This window comes from Podarcis melisellensis (genome assembly GCF_964234715.1).
Source record: "Podarcis melisellensis genome assembly, chromosome: 5".
Taxonomy (NCBI): Eukaryota; Metazoa; Chordata; class Lepidosauria; order Squamata; family Lacertidae; genus Podarcis; species Podarcis melisellensis.
In genome coordinates this window covers 60,178,197-60,197,886 of record NC_138537.1, presented here as the reverse complement: position 1 = coordinate 60,197,886, position 19,690 = coordinate 60,178,197, and the positions used below count along the sequence as shown (strand labels likewise).

General features: G+C 40.9%; 1 protein-coding gene across 20 annotated transcripts in view; it reads right to left on the bottom strand.

Annotated features, from left to right (window-relative positions):
• JAKMIP3 (Janus kinase and microtubule interacting protein 3) overlaps window positions 1-19,690 on the bottom strand; it is a 107,123-nt gene that overhangs the window by 16,020 nt on the left and 71,413 nt on the right. For 7 of the 20 annotated variants that reach the window (XM_081912645.1, XM_081912656.1, XM_081912659.1 and 4 more), the window contains 11 exons: window positions 18,796-18,858; window positions 18,457-18,555; window positions 15,589-15,687; window positions 15,426-15,485; window positions 13,648-13,713; window positions 12,046-12,114; window positions 11,876-11,953; window positions 9,469-9,672; window positions 8,866-8,931; window positions 6,698-6,739; window positions 3,914-5,097 (listed from right to left, as the gene is read on the bottom strand). In XM_081912645.1, the coding sequence (XP_081768771.1) occupies window positions 5,053-5,097; window positions 6,698-6,739; window positions 8,866-8,931; window positions 9,469-9,672; window positions 11,876-11,953; window positions 12,046-12,114; window positions 13,648-13,713; window positions 15,426-15,485; window positions 15,589-15,687; window positions 18,457-18,555; window positions 18,796-18,858 (891 nt within the window). In that variant the 3' untranslated portion in view covers window positions 3,914-5,052. Of the gene's footprint in view, window positions 1-3,913; window positions 5,098-6,697; window positions 6,771-8,865; window positions 8,932-9,468; window positions 9,673-11,875; window positions 11,954-12,045; window positions 12,115-13,647; window positions 13,714-15,425; window positions 15,486-15,588; window positions 15,688-18,456; window positions 18,556-18,795; window positions 18,859-19,690 lie in introns of all 20 variants that reach the window. The other 13 variants (XM_081912663.1, XM_081912657.1, XM_081912647.1 and 10 more) reach the window with 4 other exon arrangements.

The window sequence follows — 19,690 nt, the reverse complement described above, 5'->3', positions numbered from 1 at the left end:
CCTGATCTAGTCTAACCTCCTGCAATGCAGAAATATGTAGCTGTCCCACTTGGGGATCAAACCTGCAACCTTGATGTTCTAACCAACTGAGTACCAAAAATATGGGTACATGTTTGTCCCAGGCAAATTTTGTGAGCCACTGAATGATCCTTTAAGTATGTTTGTTGCATAGGTATTTCTTGACTTTTTGGACATATACTAGTGAATGCTAACTGTCTCATTTAAGTAATTGTCAACGTTCACATCTGTGAGTTTTAAGGCTTTATTTAAAAAATGCCTGGGATTTTCCTCATTCACATGTGAATGTCAACATTTAAGACTTTCACTGTATCAACCTACTGGTGCCTGCATGTATACAATCCATACAGGCATATTGTGGGGTGAAGAAACTTTGATATATTTTAATACGCACGCTTACCTATTATACCATTTTATTCCATTGTTTTATTGTATATCAGACAACACCTGGATTTCTTTTTTTGTTAATGTTAAGCAGTATAAAAAATTTCTAAATATATAAATATTATTTCCATATAAAGAAAATCTGGAATGTGTACTGGCTCTGAAACAGCATTATAGTTTTAATACTAAGTAACAGTTTCGTAATGAGTGAAACATTTCAACTTTCTGTAAAATTTGGTTTTCAGATTTATCTGCATAAGGCCATTTATTTTTCCTTAACACAACTGGATGAGGTGCCCTCTGATGAAGGTCTGCTTGCTATTGACATCTTAACTGGCCATTTTAATAAAGCAGAGGTTTTTGTTTTTTAAAAAATTGTTTAGTAAAGCCCAGCAGGGAAATTTATCAAATTGTTTCCCAGTGGGAATAAGTAATGAGAAACTGAAGCTTTGCTATAACCAACCCATTTCCCCAACTGTGCTACAAAAGCTACATTAGGCTCAAGCGCCAACCGTGATGTCATTATTCCTGCCTCAGGAACTTCGTCTAATCTCATCATAGAAGGTTGTAAATTCAGTCTGGCAGTGTCAGCTCCAAGCATTTCAGCTTCTGTAAAATGGCTGGAACACTGAAGCAGAAGTACCAGACATACCTTGCTTATAAACGTTCAGGCTTTTTGTTGTTGTTGTTTGCTCAGGGTTAATCTCCACTGCCATATTCATTTATGCATAAATCTTCAAACACATTTTTTAAATGAAGAAGTCATTTGAAAAAGGTTAGAATATATCAGCTTCACAATCTGTCCTGAGTGCTCACTGTAAAGAGAGACTGTGAAGCTGAGGCTCCAATACTTTGGCCACCTCATGAGAAGAGAAGACTCCCTGGAAAAGACCCTGATGTTGGGAAAGATGGAGGGCACAAGGAGAAGGGGATGACAGAGGACGAGATGGTTGGACAGTGTTCTTGAAGCTACCAGCATGAGTTTAACCAAACTGCGGGAGGCAGTGGAGGACAGAATGCCTGGCGTGCTCCGGTCCATGGGGTCACGAAGAGTCGGGCATGACTAAACGACTAAACAACAACAAGAATATATCTTGCATTTCAGTCTGAAAACATATCCACTTTCCACTCAGCAATTAGCAACACAGCTAAGAGAAGCTCAAAGTGCTCAGTTAATCACAACGACCACCTTTGCACATCACAGTAAGCCGCAAACCATCGTTTACTGGCCATGAGGAGATTGCAGCCCCTTAACTCCTCCCTTCTTGTATTGGGAAGAAGCAAACCATGAAACATGAGATAGCATTGTGACACTCCAAATGAACAATGGTGGTAAGTCAGCATTTGTTCTTGATTTAACAATCACGGTTTATCTGGAATGAACCAAATCACAACCCCTGGTTTGGATGTAATGCTAAGGCAGGGATTGTGTTTTGTTCACATACTAACAGTAAGGAGCAAGGCAGCCCAGACAGGCATTTTCACAGTAAACCAGGTGTGGGGAGCATTTGGATCTCCAGATGTTGCTGAACTACAATTCCCATCAGCCCCAACAAACACAATCATGGATGATGGGAATTGCAGTTCAATAATATCTGCAGTTCAATAATATCTGAAGGGCCAAAGGTCCCCCTCACTCACACCTGATGGTTAGCTAGGTTTACTGTGATGGTTAATGTATCTTTTAAATACAGTGGTACCTCAGGTTACATATGCTTCAGCTTACGTACACTTCAGGTTACAGACTCTGCTAAACCAGAAATAGTGCTTCAGGTTAAGAACTTTGCTTCAGGATAAGAACAGAAATCGGGCTCTGGTGGCACAGCAGCAGGAGGAGGCCTCATTAGCTAAAGTGGTGCTTCAGGTTAAGAACAGTTTCAGGTTAAGAATGGACCTCCGGAACGAATTAAGTACTTAACCTGAGGTACCACTGTATAGGTTTTTCACATTGGGATTTTAAGCTGAATTAAGTTTGGTAAAGCAACAGAGAATACTCTATAGTTCAGGTTCTCCAGTTATTAATCATATAATATTACAAAAGATAATCTTTACTTTCAAGAAGTGGCTTTCGTCTACTAAACTGTAAACCTTGCCACATTTTATAACATGAAACTTGAAAAAAAAAGTCAAAATGTATCTATATTCTAGATTAATAGCGTGTACATTTATTTAAACTGAGGCTGAAATATTGCACACACTTACTTGGAAGTATCATGGAACTTAGTGGGACTTACTGCTGAATAATATTTGTATGGCATTGTTTTGTAAATTAAATTTGATGAGTGCTTGACCTAAACTCCAGTGTCTCGTCTACCAAAGTATAACCAATAGCTTATCGCATGAAATAGTGCAGTCCGATAAGGACTGAGCATGCTCAGTAGCTACATAATATTAAATGCAAATGAAAAATAAAAAGAAATGGGGGAAGGGAATAGAAAAGGACTGTTATGGAGGAGGGAATACTGACTGGCTAGAACCCTGAACAGATGCAGTCCTGGGAATATTGCTGCAACTTGGTGTGTAGTATCTACCAAACCCTTTAAATACGAGATAATGATATTTAACACTACACAACACATATTATTGGTTGGAGCTCCCTCAAGTGGATGACTGTAGAATGGGAAATAAAAGAAGAATGAAGTTCATCGTGTATTCTAAATACATGTAACTCTAAAATGAATCTGTTGCTTTTGGCCTTACTTTCTTATACAGTAACCAAATATGCTTGGGATCATCTCCTAAGTGAAGAAAACAGCTGCTCTGCTGGCATTCAAGCAACTTCAAGAAATTCTACTGGATTTGTAATTTTCGGTGGGAACAACTTAAACCAACATATTTGCCTGTGAGCTAGTTTAGCCCAATGGGAATTTAGTGGGATCTGCCACACAAGCCAAGCTGCATTTAGGCTGTGGTCCTGTGTAATCTTATGTGGGAGTAAGTCCCACTGAAATCAGTGGGACTTACATCTGAATAAACATGACTAGAATTGGGCTGCAATGCCGCAGTGCTTACTTCCTGAAGAAAGGAAGTAATGAGCGGAAGTTACTTTATGTCAATATCATTAGGAAAGATTGTGCTTAAGTGCGCTATCTTCTTAATCCGCTTTGACTCATTGCAGTTTGGGCTATCTCATTTGTTTGAAAACAGTTTTTTTTACTGGAATCCAAGACTTCACATCTCCAAAGAATAGCCTTGGGGTGGGGTGGAGTTTGGTGATGCATGGGTGGCAGGCAGCATGGTTAAGTGACACAAGCAGGGCCACGGTGCCTAGGACTTAATATTTACATATATCTATCTAATTTCCTACAGATTCAGAATTCAACTGGAGAAAAAATAGCTTCCACATTTACTGGAAGACAGTTAATACATGAAATAAACCAACCAAACACAAATAGTTATGGGTTTTAGATAACCACTGAGCATTTATCAACATTGGTTTGCATAAGGAATAGGACATTAGAATGCTTGCTTGTAAGGTGGTGAATGAGTACATAAAATATCAGCTTCTCACCTTTGGGCAACTCCTTGAGCTTCAAATTTATTTCCAGGAAATTTGGTGTTTTGACTCTGTCGTCTTCTCTCCTCTTCTTTTCTTCATCTTGGATTATATTTGTATAGGCCTTTTGTATATCCAGTATTGGTTGCTTTTTCTCCTGGCAATTTTATGTGCATTGTTTTGCATCCTTTCGGTTTCTCCACTTCTCAGGTGACACTTCCACAACATTCAAGCCAAGAGATCTTGTGCTTTCTCATGATAGTAAGTTAACCTTCTCAGAGATTTTTCCATGACAGACCTTACAGATCCAAGCAACTTTTAATTTCTTATTTCAATCCCACTTCAGTTTCCCTGTACGCTGATGTTGCTGGCTTCATTTCATCCAGGAATTCAAGTGCATTACACCTTAATCATGGTGCTGTTTTTCTACTAGCGCTGTAGACAAACTTCAATGAAATTTTAGAACAAATCTCTCTCCCTCCCCCCATTTTAATGCCTGGGAATAATTTCATATAAATGATTTCATGTGTAATGGAAATGAAACATGTATTTCTTAAATGATCACCACCAAATACAATTGCGTGTAGTTCCCCATTTCTATTGGTTAAAAAACACTTTGAAATACAGTACCGTTTTTGTTGTTGCCATTCATATTTTCGCCAGCCTGGAGTTCTTTGAGAATCTTCCTTCAAGATGTGTAATTAAGCAACTATGAATAACAGTACAAAGGACCGAAGTACAAAACAGGACATGTTCACTTCTTTACAGAAGCAGTTTACTGCCTGCTTAGCAGGGAACCAAAATATATCCACTTCATCTGAATGAGTTTACTGCTTTTCATGTAAAGCTGAAGTTGTTTTTGAGCAGCAAAGTCAAGGCTTCCCTTAGAGAGAAGCCAGTAGTTGTTCATCAATTGGGGGTTTGTTTGTTTTTTGGCTTTCTTCTTTGACAATTCTAATACTAGTTTGTAAAAAGTTATACAGTTACACTTATCAGAAGATCAGACTTCACTTCAAAATAAAATCCAGACAAGTTGTTCTTTATAAAAATGGTCAAAAAGAGCAGATCTCCAGTCTTTAATGTCCGAATACAGTACACAGCCTAGTTTCTTGAAAGGGCAATGTCTCTTTCCTTTCCAGCACTGGCTACCATTGTTATATTGTTCCATATGAGACAGATTTCCTAGATTTCTCTCTGGGCTGAAAGAAAAAATATATACACAATAGAAGCTAAGTTACTTATAAAGGTAGTATGAAAACAAGACCTCTGTGTGTCTCAAACACATACCCCACTCCTTTAGGTAACATTTCAGTTTACCTTCCTCTGTCTCAGATAAACTTACTGGGGGGGGACCCAATGTGCCCGAGTGATGGGGAAGATGAAGGGAGAAGGCAGCAGCTTCACAGCTGAGGAGGACCCTATAGGAACAGGATGAGGAGCCAAGTGCTGCTGTCCCAGGCTCAGCTCTGATGCCCCACTGCTGCCAACTGGGCACAGGGGTGGGCTAACCACTGATGAATTGGGCTTTAAAAAAATAATATTTGAACAAAGCACTCAGTGAAAAGCAAGTTGGAGCATATTGGATCATACATGCACTGGTCATTTGATTTCTGAGTATGAATGCCTATTTCTGTAAAGTTATTTAAGACACTGATGGCACAATCCCGTGCATATATACTTAGAAGAAAATCTAATGGCGTGCAGTAGGGCTTACTCCCAGGTTCATAGGGCTATGGGAGGAATTCAGCACAGCACTATTACAAGTTTTCCACCAGTGTAAGCATTTCTGATGAAACAATTCCCCCTCTCCTTTCCCAGATACTATTTTTGGGTTCTCCTTATATCCCAGAGTTGATTTAGGGGAGGTGCATGGACATAGGGTGGTGGGTGGGCAGGGAGGGATGGAAGCCCCATTGTGATACAATTATTTAGCTGAATCCATCCCTTTGTTCAATGGGACTTGCTCCCAGATAATTGTTCCTTGGACTACAGCATAAATGAGCACACAGTCATTCTTTGAGCAGATAAGGTATTTCGTCTTCTTCACTTTTTCTAGGCAAGTCTTGAATTCAGCATTTAAGTACAATTTTTCTGCTCTGGAATTTCTTGTCTGAAAGCAAAGTCCACTAGGTCATTTGGAAAGCACAACATCACCATGACTTTCAGATTCTTTGGCAAGCCAACCTGGGTGAGTCCAGGCTGTACAAGATCACATACAGCTTTACATAGCTGGCTGTCAGACGTCACAGGATCCAGTCCCCCACGGGAGGTTGCCAGGAATGGATAAGACAAGGAAAGTTCTTACCAATGCTGTTTATTCAATATACAAAGAGAGAGGCTTGGAAATGCAGACACTTGGGGGTAATGGCGTTGCTCCGAGTGAGTCGCCACCCCCTCCCACTTTCTTATTATGCAACATCACTATGGGTCCTGAAAATGTGCCTTCTGCCTCTCAGCTTTCTGCTCTCCTACTTTCAATGCCCGCTGGGTTCCGAGAGAGGGGGGTCTCGAATGCTTTCTAAAGATATTATGTCTGTCAGCTGTCTCCCCTCTGGTGCGTCTTCTTCCTCTCCCATTATTTCCCAGCTTTCCCCCTCATCTGCCTCTGAGCTGTGATCTCCCTCAAACCCCTGTTGTAATTCTGAACTGCCTTCTTCTTCTCTGGAAGGGTCAGGCTAGGGAGGCGGTCTCTACCATTCCTCCTCTGCCCAGTCTCTGACACTGGCTTTGTGAGACGACAGAACCAGAGCGTAGCAGGGAGCAGAGGAGAAAGAGAGAACTGGAAAACAAGAGACTTACCTCTTGCCGTTGTGTGGGCGTACTATGACCAAAGAATGAAAGCTAAAGAGAAAAATAAAAACAAAAATAAAAACTAAAAATAGGGGGAAAAACAAGGGAAAGGAAAGAGAGAAAAAGAAAAAGAAATTACAGTAAGCCTAGTGAGAAACGAGCAACAACTCGAGATAAGAGTAAAGCACAACAGTCTGTGGAAAAGAGGTGAAATAAGCAACAATAGGGCATAGTTCCAAATTGATCAGCATTTCCATACATTTCATGTCCATGAACAGTATAGAACAGACATCCTCAACTTGGTGCCTTCCAGAAGTTTTTGACCACAATTCTGATCATCCCTGCCTGACCATTGGCCACAAAGACTGGGGCTAATGGGATTGGATACCAAAACATCTGGAGGGCGTCAGGTTGGGAAAGGCTGAGAGAAAAAGGCTTGAAACTGGAACCCAAGCGGTTCAGAAAATGATGGGAAAACAAGTTAAATGAATCTTTAGTTCTCCTTCCACATAATTTCCCATAATTGTTACTGCAATGTCTCTGGATTACTGCCTTTAGCTGCTGGTGTGTAACTTTTAATGTAAATGAGTTATATGTGAAATTATGGATTTTGTGTATTGCTTCTGCCCCTTGGTGGTATTGTAGTTATACATGTTACTATTGTTATTTTTGTTGTCTGGTTTCTGACCATAATAAAGATTGTTTGATACTATAACGTGAAAAGGGAAATTTATGGCTGCATTTCATCTTTTCATCAAAGTATACTACTACTACTATTACTATTACTACTACTACTACTAATAATAATAATTTATTTATACCCCGCCCATCTGGCTGGGTTTCCCTCTGCCGTCTTCCTCAATTCAATGTCAAGTTAAAATTTCATGCTCTGTGATGTTAATCCCTTCAGCAGCAGGGAAAGTCTAGTATCTGGATAGCACGGTTATATTTTTAACGATACAGTCCTGTAAATGTCTGTTCAGAAGTAAGCTTCACTGAATTTACTGGGGCCCATTCTCACACGTGCATATTCCTTGCCCTTTTCATTGCTTCTTATTTTTTCTCAAAATAAAATTCACTAACTCGTGAATGTTGCATCATGACCAGAACGTAAGTCCTTTGGTGCTACTGCAAGTCGAATACAGAACTCCTTTAAATTTGTTAATCCTACACAGCAGGGGAAATGCCTGGCAGGCCAGAACCTTATCTCTTTTACTCCCTGTGGGCCAGATTTGGCAGGTGGGATGGGTAAGGGCTGTTCTTATGTCCTCTTGCACAGCCATGTTCCTCTGGCACCAAACACTTTGCCAGTGGAACAAGCATACCACTAAATGGCTTCAATGTAGTGCTACATTGGATATAGCCCATTGTCTCCAGGCTGTTGCCTTCCTACCTGTTCTTTCCCTGAGGCCGCATCCACCCTACATATTTAAAGGAATTCTAGGAATTTCATTATATGAATATCCTGCCTTTCCTCCAAGGAACTCAGTGTGGCATACAGAGTTCTTCCCACCACAACTAGCACCACCCCATTTTAGCTTGACAACAGTCCTAATCAACAGAGGTTTATTAGGCTGAGAGAGATTGACTGCCCCAAGTTCACCCAGGGAGCTCCATGCCTGAGTGGGGATTTAAACCATAGGACACAAGGAGTAGGGGATGACAGAGGATGAGATGGTGGGACAGTGTTCTCGAAGCTACCAGCATGAGTTTGACCAAACTGTGGGAGGCAGTGGAAGACAGGAGTGCCTGGAGTGCTCTGGTCCATGGGGTCACGAAGAGTCGGACACGACTAAATGACTAAACAACAACAAGAACAATCCCAAGTCCTAGGCCAATACCATAACTACTACCCCATGCTGGCTGTAACGTACATAAACTAAAATGAAATATATTATATGGAAACATGTTTATGCTTGAAGAATCATGATTTGACTTCTAGAAGCCAAAATGCCAATTGAGTAAGAAACTATCGCTTTTCTACAACCCCGTATGAATGTTCTTAATAACACTTGTGACTGAGCAGGTAATGATCAAGGCAATTCCTCCGTCCAACCAGATCATTTGGAAAATTACTAGCATTAAATGAGGCTGTTGCAAATAGTTATATACAAATCCTACTGCAATAGGCACACCTTATCATTCACGTATTTCAGGGTTGTCATTATTATACATACCTTTTCTTCTAATTCCTTTATTTGTCTTTTTTGAGCTTCAATTCTTTCTTCTAGCTCTTTAATTCTCTGTGAAAAGTAAAATTCTGTGTGAATACTACCATTCTGGGGAGTAACATTTTAACCTGAACAACTTTTCAAACACTTCGGGAAGGGGCTTAGCTAGGGGTTGTGATGCAGACATCTCTGATTCCTTGGATATGTACAAAATTCAGATAAATTTCACAATACCTCCAGAGCCTTGGTTCACATGAAGGAACTTACAGGTCTGTGGCTGCAGAGAGTCTTTCAGGTAACTTGATCCTGACTTGTTGCTATATCATGGTTTAGAATAACAGTGCGGAAGAAACCTGGGTGCAATGAAAAGCCAGTGCACCTCTTTCACAGGTTTTCCTCTGCTTGAGGGAGCTTCTTCAACATAAGAACATAAGAAAAGTCCTGTTGGATCTGGCCAATGGGCCCATCTAGTCCAGCAACCTGTGGCCACCCAGATGCCTGTGGGAAACCTGCAAGCTGGACACAAGCGCAATGGCACTCTCCTCTCCTATGGTTTCCAGCAAGGGGGATTCAGAAGCATTGGAGCATTTCCTCCTGCCCAAAGCATACCTGTTGCGCATGCTGAATGTGCTCCATTCGTTCACGGAGGATCTGGGCATCCCTTTCACGGAGCTCACTCATCACCTGACGCTTCCATTGTTCCACAGCGTTCTTCAGCTTCTCTCTTTCGTCTTCCGAGAGGATTTCGGACATTTTGGCTCCTGCTTCCTGCTGCAGGGCATCGTAAAGCATGGCTTCCAATTCTAAAATGTGCTAAATGAAAAGGGGAAATGATTTGTTCACTGTGAGGCTTGTTATTTGCATTACACTCTTGTGATACTTGCTGTGTGGCTTTTTACCTTTTATTCCTTTGCTGTGGATGCTTATTGTGTTACAAAAGCCAGTTTTTATTCACCTTATACAATATCATCGCCACCCAAATATCAGAACCTGTTCATAACTAATTTAATCTGGTTTTGCCCTTCCTGTGGAAAATCTGCTAAGTTTTTTTAAAAAAGAAAACCAGCTGCCAAAACCCTTTTTTTCTAATAACTGAAAGTCCTTTGTGCAGTATTAAGCCCCCGTTTGGAAGCACCCTGAGTCTAGAATGAGAGTGGGTCTGAAATATCCATTGCGTAAGGTGTGGTGAAGAGGGAGGTTTCAATAGCTAGTGCAAAACATGGTGGACAGATTGCTTGTGAGGGCAAACCACCACCAGCACATCATGCCTTGCTTGAAGGAATTGCACTGGCCGCCAGTCTGATACCAGGTCAAGTTCAAGGTGTTGGTACTGACATGGAAGGCACAAACATATGCAGCTCAGGTCCAAGTTAATTGAGAAACCCCCTTACCCCTTTATACCCAGTAGGTTACTGTGGTTTGTCAGAAAGCTTCTTCTCAAAGCTCCAAATAGATCAGAAGTCCACTCCACAGAAACCTGGGGCAGAGTTTTCAGTGTGGCTGCCCCTGTTCTGTGGAACAGCATACCCAGGCAAACACTGTTTGTGCTTTGTGGAAACAACATAGGCCATTTTTGTTTCAACAAGCTTTTCCAGCAGGATGAAAAGGTCTCTGCCTTAAATGTTCACTTTCTATTTTGGGGGGCAGTTCTGTACTGTTTAAAAACTACTTCCACTGATATTTTATTTTATTTTATGACTGCAGATCACCTTGAGACATATTATGAAAAAGGAGATTCATAAATAAAATGACAACAGCAGCAATAAATTCAATGGAAATGGGGGGGGAGCTCTGGAGACAACATAATGTCTGAGTGCGAGAAGGAGACCCATTTTGCACGTCAAAGTCTTACTTTGCTGCTGATATAGCTGTGCAAGAGCGGTGGGTTGTTGGGTCATGCCATGTCTGCCTAAATTGAGTACTTCCAGTTAAACTCCTAATCATTCTATTTTTATTTAAATGGACATGCATTGTTGAACAAGCAGCACTAGGTCCTAGAAAACAGCAAACGCCTCCATGACTGCTTGTCATCAGCCACCACCCACTAGATAGTTTCACTGGAATACGCATAGACAGCAGGGAGAGCCTTTTATTCGTGAGGAATAAAAGTCCTCGGTGTATTCTGGATAAGCCTCTTCCTCTCACTTTTAAAGGTGTGGGTGGAATGTGTTTGATATGAAATGATTTCCATATTTCTGCCACATCTCTGACAATAATACAGAGAATGCTCTGTGGTGTTGCCCTGTCTAAGATAATGCAGAAATCCCTTCTGTGTATTAGGCCAAGTCTGCAGGGAGCTTTCATTTCACACATCAGTTCATAATCCCTGATATATTGTTATGTGCGCATAATAATGTGGAAGCTTGATAACCTGAGTCTCTGTGCTAGAAAGAGGGAGCACAGAGGGTTAATCGGCTATGTTATGTCCCTCAGATGTGTCTATCAATGGACACTTCTCAGGCTTGCAGCGATAAACTTCTCGTTGCCAACATTCTTACTGATCCAGCTTTTGAACCTTCGAAAGCAGAGTGGAATACAGAAATTAAGTGTGGAAAACTTTCCCTTTCATTTTGTCTTAATGCCAGGGGGAAAAACCCACCCTGCTTTTTGTACCGAACCACCTCTCATGATCTCTTTTGCCATGTACTCAGAATCACTGTCTCCTCCTAATGTAAAAGGGCATTTGCAAACTGCCTTAGTTAAAACTCTGGCATTTTTCTTAAGAGAAATTGTAGCAGCAATGCAGCTCCTAAAACAAAGAGTATTTTGTTAAAGCAGTATCCCCTATTCCCTAGCACTGACTGAGTTGATCATAATCATTCTTTGAAGACTCATGACACAATCAGAGAGTAACTGGGACTTATTTTGGATGAAATACTCCATTAAGTCATGAAACTGAGTCTGTAACATCTGTTCTTCAACTCTCAATTTTAACCAAAAGGCTTCTATCAGCCGATGGAATATGGAATGGTCACTCTCATTCAGGTTGTTTGAATCTTCCAATAATTCAACTTACCTTGTGTGCCTGGTCTAAGGACTGTTTCCTGTAATCAAGTTCATCATCCAAATATCCTTTTTGTTTACTAAATAGTTCCTAAAGATGGAAAGAGATTCCGGTTATACTGGCATTTTTCTATGTGCTGTGTGGGTTTAGTTTTACATTTTTTGTATAAGTTCTTGTATTACCTTTTCATTTTCTAGATCTATCATCTTCTGCTGTAGAGCTGATTCTGTTACTTCTATCTGCTGCAGCCACTACTCAGACATGATGAGAAAAAAATCCAAGTCAGATATGCAGATTTGACAAATGAGTAGTTGACAGAAGTTCTCTTTTATTATTGCTCTCATATTACTGATCAATTAGACACAAAACAAAGATGTTCCAGTATATTGCTAGCTTATAAACCACAAACAAAAAACAACAAAATGATCAACTAGTTCCTTGAGTATGGTAATGATTACCAAGAATGCAATGAGGATATTCTGAATATTGCATTTGCTGTTGAACAGAAGTGTGGAACCTCAGATTGTCCGGGTGAGCATGTGGCCATTGTTCTGAAAAAAGATCCCTACCCCTTGTTTTGACCGTGCTTAAGACTGCTGCCCATAGGGTATTATGAACAGCAAAATTGAAGTGCTGAGTTATGACAGCTATGTAGTCAAAATGGGGCTACCAAGGACAAAAGAGAGCCATCAGCATGCTTTGGAGAACATGAACTCAACTCACAAGAACTGAGCATGCTCATGGCCAAAGAATGCTGAATATCTGTAAGGTAGGGGAACAGAATTTGGAGGGGTGTGTGTGAATGCAATGGAGTGCTCTGAAAGCTGGCGCAATGAACAGGAGTACTCCACACTGTGCCCGTTTGTTACAGATCCCACTTGTATCAATTCAACCGTCATAGACATTTCTAAGGAATAGCATTCAAATGGAAATGGCCCTTTATGACATCACCTACCATGTTAACCAATTCACAAGGTATTCTTTGGCTTACTGTTGCCTTAATCACACAGGTGCCAGTTGCAATGGCTGCCCTGAAGGCATCGTCTCAGCACCATCTGCGTCTGACTGTTAACCAGAAGGTGGGTAATTTGGGCCCACCCAGGGACAGCTGCGGGCAGGATTCCTGGCTTGCCAGGGGTAGGGCTAGAGGACCCTCAAGATCCCTTCCAACTCTACAATTTGATGATTCTCTGTAGCTCTTCCTCTAGAACAAGAGTGTCCCAATATATGTGCTACACATTGTAGTGCTAGTATAAAAATGCTTTGCCTTGAGGCAAGAAATGGCCTTCGGATGCACTATTCTACATGTTCTGGTGGTGGCATGGGGAAGAGAAATGCATGGGGGCCATTTCAATCAGCATCTACTAAGTAATGTGTAGTCCAGGAGTGCTTCCTTAATTTTCAAATGAATTGTTGACATACTGCATATTGGGCATTGGTACCAGGGCCGTTGTTGTTTGGTTTGTTTGTTTTTTTACTTATTTGATCTTCCCCAGAAAGGGTGAATCTGAATTAAAGGGGGGCATGAACAAAGCTAGCCTTTTTAGGCCAATAACATTGTGGGTGCTGCAAAAAACCTGCATGTGTGAAAAGTACCAATTTCACAATAAACACCTGTATGGAAGCATTCCTCATCTTAGAAGCAGCTTTGAATGCAGGGTGGACAATGAGTGGGAAAATACCAGCCCTACCACTATACTCCCACTGATCATGACTGTGCTATACCAGAGAAAGTGATCACTGAATATCTCTCAGAATGGGATGGGGGGAATCATGTTCATTACCTTTTCGGCCAGTGTCAAAACTGTCCGCGCTTGTATAACAACTACTTGCTCGTCATTCGTTAGGTTCTGCAGCAAGAACAAAACAGAATTGTCATCAGAGCACATGCCTTTTCATCTTGTTGCCATAGCCAAATTATGTCAGGAGAGCAGAGCAGCTCTCAGCATAGTGGCATCACATTGCACGCTGTGTTTTCCTAGATCAAGAAGGGAGAACCTGTTGTCAGGACAAGGATCAGGGATGAGATAGGAGTTGAGTCCCATGACACCTGGAGGGCCACAGGTCCTCCTTCTCTGATGTAGATATTATGGAGCAAAAGGAAAAAGACTTCTGGAGATACAGCAGCTCCATGCCTCACATGACCTAGCCCTGCTTCCCAAAGAGCACCTCCTTTTTTGCACATAGGTAGGTTCTACATATGGGACACGGGTGGCGCTGTGGGTTAAACCACAGAGCCTAGGACTTGCTGATTAGAAGGTTGGCAGTTCGAATCCCCACCACGGGGTGAGCTCCCATTGCTCGGTCCCTGCTCCTGCCAACCTAGCAGTTTGAAAGCACGCCAAAGTGAAAGTAGATAAATAGGTACCGCTCTGGCGGGAAGGTAAACGGCATTTCCACGCGCTGCTCAGGTTCGCCAGAAGCAGCTTAGTCAGGCTGGCCACATGCCCCAGAAGCTGTACGCCAGCTCCCTCGGCCAATAAAGCGAGATGAGCAATGCAACCCCAGAGTCGGTCACCACTGGACCTAATGGTCAGGGGTCCCTTTACCTTTACCCTTTAGGTTCTACATATAGCCAAAGTCTTCTACACAGCTCCTTTAGAGAAATCGTAAGTATACAGAAAAGAATTGCAACTCAGATCTACAAGCGTGATGTACAGAAGAAGCCAGCAGTCGTGGGTGGTGTTGTGCAGCTGCTCCCACTTTCAGGGATGGCACGAGGGCAGGGCAGAGTAGGAGAAGGGCTGGCAGCATGCAGTTGTGCTGGTGAATCCAGTCCAGCATTTTCGCACTGGTGTGCCCACACAGCCCCAAGCTTACCACTGCCTTGCCCCCGCCCCCAGTAAGTAGCAGCAATGCTGCTGTAGGTGGAGTGGCCCTTCCCCATGGCACCAGCAACTCCTGAAATAGACAGCAAAATGACAAAGATGCAAATGCCAGCACTTTTAAATCCCACTGATTTCAACGGGAGTGATTAAATCAGCCAGGCTCCATCTTTGTGCAGATCATCAAATAAACCAACAAGCAGTTTGGCAGAATTCACTTGTAACTTACGCGGGGTCAGTAGTAAACTAAAGAGTTTGACCCAGGAAATAAGAATTTATGTAGCACAATTTTGTACCATTTTTTAAATAAATAATTTAAATTTAGTTCACCTTAGGCTCTATCTTGAATCTATTCTATTTGACAGAGGTAAATTCTCAAAATTATTAAAATACTTGTCAAAAGACGCAAAAAACAAAGACCAGGAAAGCGTTAGAGGGAAATAGAAAGAGCGTGTCCACTCATGAATTGATTTTGCTTTTTTTAAGAAAAGTAGCGTAAAATTAAATAGCCAACATTAAGGTGGTGTGGAAAAAAAACATAAAGGACCTTATTGGCATATAATAGCAAAGGGCATGCAAATATTGGCCTGTATTGACTTGTCCCAAACAAAATGTAAGAAAAGCATTTTTTAAAAAATGGATGCTAATTAAAAGATGCTTGAGGTTATTTAATGCTATCTGGACAAAAGGACAAAACATACTAGTAGGAACATGCACAATTTATTAAATGAACATACACTTACGGCGTTATCCCCTAAAATGTCCAATTTTTTCATCAACTCTGCTACTAGTATGTCCTAACAAGAGAGAGGTACACAAGGCACAGAATATCAGAAAAAATCACAATGGTTTGTTGAGATGAAGCAGTAACAAAGAAAAAAGAAAATAAGAATGACTTACTGTTACTCCTTCTGCCTCACAGTAGACCTGGAGGGGGCTTTTCCCTTCAGTAAAAGGAATGTGATGAAAATTGATAGCTGGAGATCTTCTCTCTCGCTCCTGTAATCATACCAAAACTGTGTTGCTTTCTCATCAGCTTAATTAAGAATGAGCTTTCATGAACTTAAATATAAACCATATGTAAGCCAAATGTGTAAGAGAGTGACTGTCAATCATTTTGAATCTGCACAGAAGGAGAAGCATTGGCTGCTTTGAGATATATCTAAGGCGGGGTCAGCAAACTTTTCCAGCAAGAAATCACTTAGAACTTGTAGGGGGGCCGGACTATATTTTGAAAGAAAAAAATAATGAACAAATTCCTATGCCCCACAAATAACCCAGAGATGCATTTTAAATAAAAGGACACATTCTACTCATGCTGATTCCTGGACAGTCCGTGGGTTGGATTTAGAAGGCGATTGGGCCGGATGCGGCCCCTGGGCCTTAGTTTGCCTACCCATGATCTAAGGGATGTGATGCTGTGATGTAATAGTACAAATGTGGTATATAAATGGTATGGGCAAAAAACGATTGCTCTTTGCAGAACCTTTAATCTAAGAAACTCCTCTGAGTTTCTGAAACTCAGGCATACAGCAAAAGTTGGATAGTGAGAATATGCAATGACAAATGGGAAAATCCAAGCATCTCATCCGTTGCATTTTCAGGAATAAAAAACCACAAATTTGACTTTCTATATATGTATTAATGGAAATTCCAAAACTCTTGACTTTTTGTCTCCAGTCATTATTTTGCAAAAATATTCTGGAAGTTGCCTGGTCCTCAACTAACATATGTAGAGAAGCACCTTAGCTAATATGGGCTTAAGGAGTGTCTTGGTCACTCTGCTCTGTCAGAAGCGCACAAACAAATGGACTGTTCCTTACCAGTCATTCAGCACTGTGAATGCACAGCTGTGATGGGAAGCATACTAGAGAAATATGTGACATAAATTCAATTCTGGGCTGCTAGGGAGAGAAAAGACCTTTGGAAGTGGCAATATACCTGATGATATGATTTGTTTGTCAAGCCCAGTATTACCTACTCTGACTAGCAGTGCCTCTCCAGTATGGATGGCAGAGAAATTTGATTCACTATGTATTTAAAGCTGAATCTATCAAATTCACACTTTTTGAAAATATGTGAAATGAAACACAGCTATCCTTCAAAAGTTGCCCCTATCTGAATTTTGCGATGCAAAAATTCCTCAACCAAACAAAATGTTCACAAAAATGCATATACTAGGGGGTAAAGGAGACGGTAAGCATAAAAATGATGATATTAGGGGAAATTGCTAGCAAAAAAAAATGTAAACATTAGGTGAAATTTTATTCAGAGAAATTTTCCCTAAAATGCTGCTGAATTTTCATAAAGATTTCAAACAAACAAACCAGAAATGGTTGCAAAATATGGAAAACTGAATTTAAGATTGGGAAAATGAGAAATGGAAAGAATCAAAATTGGCAGATCCTTTCATCTCCCCTCAAGAGACCTAGATAAAAGTATTTTCCAAGAGCTGTTACTTGCTCTTTTGAATGGGAGATGCCCATAATTAAACCTTGGAACTTTTGTATGCAAAACATGCAGTCTTCTACCATTCAGTTCTCCTTCAAACTTTTTAATGTTATATTTTTTCTCCTAGTATAAAAGAAGAAGTATGGTGTTTTTAATATCTTCCTACACTTTCTAATTAAGATAATGCAGGTGATTATTGCATCCTGTTGATGTGCAGAGTCAACAAAGCATCTGCATTGGGTTAATTTATTTAGTAAACATACAGATTCCTATATATAATATTTCTCAAAGTAGATTATAGTAAGGAGCCAGACTCTAAAACAACAAAGAGTCAAGGGCTGTTGTCAATGTACACCAACTCAATATACAGTGCAGATGATATTTAAATACTAGCAAATAAAAACAATTTTAAACAGAAAAATCCCCCCAAAACCCAGACTATAAAATACTATAAATAATAAGCTGTATCATCCAGGACCAACAGTTAACGTGGCTTTGTTTCTTTGTCCATCTAACCACCATTTCCCTTTGTCTGCTTATGCGCTCTTTATAACTGAACTATCACTATTTTTACCCACAGTTCTGAAGGTTTGAATGGTACTTTTCCACATCATAAGGCATTATTAAACAGGCTAAGATTTCAGTTTGTTGCTGTAGAGCTAGAGAATGGTCAGCTTTGGCTGCAGGCAGACCACACATTTAAAGCACATGCCTTCACCCCAAGAAACCTGGAAACTGTAGTTCACCCCTCACAAAGCTACAGTTCTCATCACTCTTAGAAAACTGCAGTTCCTATAATTATTTGGGGTGGGTGGGAAATACCATGTCAATGTATATTGTGCACACAGTCTGGGTTTCGATTAAAAGGCTCACTGCAGTAGCATCATGTCACAACCAGGGGGTGTTCAGCTTGCATGTTGAGCAGACTCACAATATCATTCATGGCGCTGCATTACAGCAAGTCACTACTATTACATCTGCAGATGTAGCAAAGGGTGGTGCAGGACCAACCAAGGGAGAGCATGATGGAAGTGATGCTTGGCATGCGTTAGTTCCTTGTACATTATCTCCAAAGCTCTTCTGACACTGCGATGCCATCTGACTCGGCACAAAGGCAGATGTTCTGTAATATTTGCCACCAAGTTGTTAAAAGTGTGATTGCCGCTGACTTGCAGCACAGATCTGACACTCTTGCTTCATGAAAGAACTCACTGTAGATACACTGGTGTTGGTTGCCGATTGCTCAGTTTACAGCTATGCATACCCACCTCTCATCACGACAAAGCAAACTGGAAAGCCTCTGTGGCCCATACTCACTTCCAGTTCTAATATCCTAAATTCCAAGAGTTCGTTTTGATCTTTAGCATCCTGAACATCATGCTTTAACCGAGCCTCTTCTACCTCCATCTGTTTTATCTGGAAAAGCAAAGGGATTACTCTTTATGATACTACATTCATAACGACAGATCTATTACATACTTCATGAGAAAATACCATCTTTTCTTGTTGCAATGAAAACTAATACACACCTAGTCCATTAAACTCCCTTTTAGTTCACATATGATGTGAATGTTCTTTATTATTAATCTTTGATTACACTTTTGCATGTAAGTATTGGATTTTTAATTCTCTGAATAGAAGTGTCCAAAAATGTACCTTTTCTACAAGCTCTTGATTTCTTCGGTATAATGCTTGTTTTTCTTCAATCCACTTCATATCCTTGGGGGGGGGGGGACACACATTAATATTACTGAAAAAACACTGGCAACATTCAATTCTAACACTGGCTTGGTTCATCCAATGGTTACCAAGATAGGAGGGGAGGAACTCACAGCTGCTTTGCTTGTCCCTGGGCCTCTTAGCTTAGCATGGTGCAGCAACTGAGCCAAAGTTTAGTTTACCTCATCTTAACACGACTAAATTCTTTCCTTCTTAACCAGAAACTGAAGCCAAAAACAAATCTTGGAGCTGAGTACCTTGGCTTAGCTGCTGCGCTAAGCTGAAAGGATTGAAGAGGAGCAAAGTGGCTTCAGTGCTTTCCCCAGGAGCCAGCACATTCATGTATACATGCTTACATGTGAACACAGCCATGGGCAGAAATCAATAGAAGGCATATGATTTCCCAGGAGAGAATTGTGAGCAGGACATTGGCTTCCTGACTGTGTTGAGTCAAGACACTTTTTAAATACCACGTAGGCTGCCTCTCTTGAGAAGTGCAGCAGTGAAACGAACTATTTCTGGAGGGATTTATCATCCTTGTTTTTGGAGCCTTCCCTTAGATTAATTATATGCTCAACACATAGGAAGAGGATCAGATGTGCCAAAAAGCCAGAATGAAGGATAGGGAAAGCCCCTGCAATGTATACTACCACAGTTAAGTAATAAACCTGCCAAAACCAGAGAATTGTGGACAGTCTGGTAGATTGGGACCTCAAACCTAGGTGCAAGAGATTAAATATTGAGCTGCCCTCAAAATATATAACCCAATCGAAGCCAGACTTGTAGAAGTAAATCTTGGGGTTAAGCTTATTCCAATAAATCAGCCCAAGAA